General features: G+C 55.1%; 1 protein-coding gene across 1 annotated transcript in view; it reads right to left on the minus strand.

The window, feature by feature from the left end:
• Positions 1–352: 352 nt before the first annotated feature.
• PPARGC1B (peroxisome proliferator-activated receptor gamma, coactivator 1 beta) overlaps positions 353–2,777 on the minus strand; it is a gene marked incomplete at its 5' end in the record, with an annotated part of 11,603 nt that continues 9,178 nt past the window's right edge. Inside the window, 3 exons of the mRNA XM_010186117.1 lie at positions 353–456; positions 2,148–2,302; positions 2,402–2,523. Coding sequence (XP_010184419.1) covers positions 353–456; positions 2,148–2,302; positions 2,402–2,523 — 381 coding nt within the window. The remainder of the gene's footprint in view (positions 457–2,147; positions 2,303–2,401; positions 2,524–2,777) is intronic.

The following is a 2,777-nucleotide window of genomic DNA, read 5'->3' on the forward strand; positions in this document are numbered from 1 at the left end:
AAAAATGTTATGGTGAACACAGCTGCAACTCCGCGGTGGGAGCACGGGGAGGGTGGGAGGGGGAAGAGAGGGCCAGGGGGGCTCCTAGGCTCACCCTAAAACAACCAGTCAGAAGCAGGGGGACTAACGTGTGGCAGTGAGACATCAACACCATGGGGACTCACAGACAGAAGCAGCTTTGTTCAATGTAAACATCGATCGAAGGGACAGCAGTCTCTCTCTCGCGCGTGCGTGCTCTCGCTCTCTCTCGCTCTCTCTCGCTTTCCATAGACTGAACAATTTCTTTGAAAACGTAAACATATTGGAAGTGCCTTGACTGAGGTATTGAGGTATTCCTCCAAGGTTAAGGCTGTTACCGATGCAGGCTTAGCTGGGCCTCCTGCAGCAAGCTGTCAAAATCCATGGTCTCGTACTTGCTTTTCACTGGAGCTGGGGAGGACTCCTCCACGCTGCAATCTGGGAATGGCAAGGACATAAGGCAGCAGGGTTAGGGAGTGGGGCACAAGTGTGCTTGCTGCCCAGCAGGGAGGGAAACTGAGGCACGGAGGGGCACTGCTTGCTCCCCAACTACCAGCATGCTGCAGCCCCTGTCCATCCCAAGAGCCAGCCCGGGCAAGGCAGCAAGGGCGAAAGGGAATGGGGATGGTGCTGTTTCTCCCCCATTTAGAAGGAGCTGTTGGGCAGAGGGGCTGTAGCAGTGCCCAGTCCAGCAGGTCACACACCAGAGATGCCCATTCCCAGCTGCCCAAAAATCTGCCGAATCCAGCTGATTCCAAGCTGCTGACAAAGGGCGATCCCCGCGGGAGCCATGCTGGTCATGGGGAGGGGGCTGCCTGTCTGCAGCGCTGCCCAGCCCTCCCTCAGAACCTGACCAAACAGTGCTACGGGCAAAGCCTGGGCAATGAGGCTGCTTAATTTAACTGCAGCTTAACTCTTTTGGGTGCGTATTTGTGAATGAGCCATGAACGGCATGATTGCATTTCACCTGTGCTGGTGGGCTCCTCATTTCATCCTGTACCAAGGCGAGCAGGATTTTAGGAACAAACCAGGCTGTGCAGTGAAGGGTGACTGCTGGCCTTGCAAAACTCTGCAGGTGAGGAGCACTGGGAGGGTTCTCCCGTGCTGCCCCCCCCCCCCCAGCACTGCGCAGCCATTTGCCAACACCTTCATCAGGGGTTGCTATCTGTTTCTTATCTTCTCCGTGCCCAAAATGAGAGCCCCTGGGATTTACTTAGATGTACAACAGGCATTTGTGCCCACAACCAAAGTCAGAGGGACTGCTGCTCTCAGCAAATGAGATATTGTAAAGTGCTAAAATATCGGGCAGTGCTTGTGTCTGACTGGGCATCTAGAGGTAAGTCAAGATTTAGGGCTTTATTTTCTGGCCCTCAGTCTCTCATGCAATAAGAGACTCACTAGAACCGCTTCACCCCCTGCAGAGGGTACAGAAATAAATGTGTGGTGTTCATGAAACACCTGCAGATCACAGCAAGGAGGGCTGAGCTGGATCACATCTCTCCTGCAGGACCAGCACAGAGGGTTGCTCCTGCCCCTCAGCTACAGCTGCAGTACTACCACGCACAGAGGGAGGGGGTCCAGCGAGACCCCAGCCAACACAGCTGCTGAAGGAGGCTGGAGGTCTTGCAGAAGCCGATACAGCACAGGAAGAGTTAATGTGACAGCAGCATACTTCAGTGCCATCATTTTGGCTCAGAAGTGCATGTGCAGTGCGGTGAATCTGTCCTGCGGAGCAGCAAACCACCCAGATCACTTCTTGGGCTAATGAGATGTAGCTGACTGCTTTCTCTAATGACTGGGAAGGGACTTCTCTGCTGGAAAGTCCAGCGCTGTGCAGAAACACAGCAGAGACAGGATGGGCTGCGGTCAGCTGAGACCCAGCAGCCCTGGAGTGCGATGCTACGTTTTGCAGCCAACACACTCTGGGTCCTCACGACAGTTGCTTTTCTTCTCTCCCCCCAGTTTCCCAAGCCATCTGACTGAGCTAAGAGCAGCTAAGTAAGCCATAGGAGAGCCGGTGGGCTTTCCCTGTGGGGTCTAAAGAGGTTTAGGATCCTTGTGTGACAAAGGTTCAGGAGTGCAATGCGCCGTTATGGCTCTGTGCTGATAAGCAGCTCCTGCTTTCTTACCCAAGTCAGCGTATCTGGTCCAGAAGAAGTGCCCAAGGCCACCAGAGCTGAGCTGGAATGAAGGCTCATTCCTCTTCCTTAGCAAGGTGCCGTTCTTCAGAGATAAGGCGGCATGCTCTGAATACCGGTAGGTGATGAAGCCATATTTATCCCCCCTGAGCAACCAGAGAAAGAATTGAAGACATGATGGGCACAGGCATGAGGGGTCGCCCAGAGCTGCTGGAGCCCCAGGCCATGGCTTGCTCACCACCCACCTGTTAGTCCTGGACAGGACCTGACACTCCACGATTTCACCAAACACTTCAAAGCGTTTCTTCAGTTCGCTGGAGCTCATGGTGCTGGAGAGGTTTCCGATGTACACCACCCGTCCTTCCCCCTGCAAAGCAAGCGAAAGGGTTCAGGCTCCGGGACCTTGCACCTCCGCACTGCTGATGGGTGCTGGAGATGCAGGGCCATCAAGGAGCCCCTGCAAGCCAGCACTGGGAATCAGTCTGCAGCGGCGCAATGCCACCATGGCCACAGTCTGACAGCTCCAGGGCCTGGCTGTCTCCACTCAGGCCAGCTCATGGGTAGCCCTGGTGTCGCCCCAGGACATGGCTGCTGCTGGACACAGCCATATCCAGGCTGCAG

Source organism: Mesitornis unicolor, unplaced genomic scaffold, assembly GCF_000695765.1.
Source record: "Mesitornis unicolor isolate BGI_N332 unplaced genomic scaffold, ASM69576v1 scaffold36536, whole genome shotgun sequence".
NCBI lineage: Eukaryota > Metazoa > Chordata > Aves > Mesitornithiformes > Mesitornithidae > Mesitornis > Mesitornis unicolor.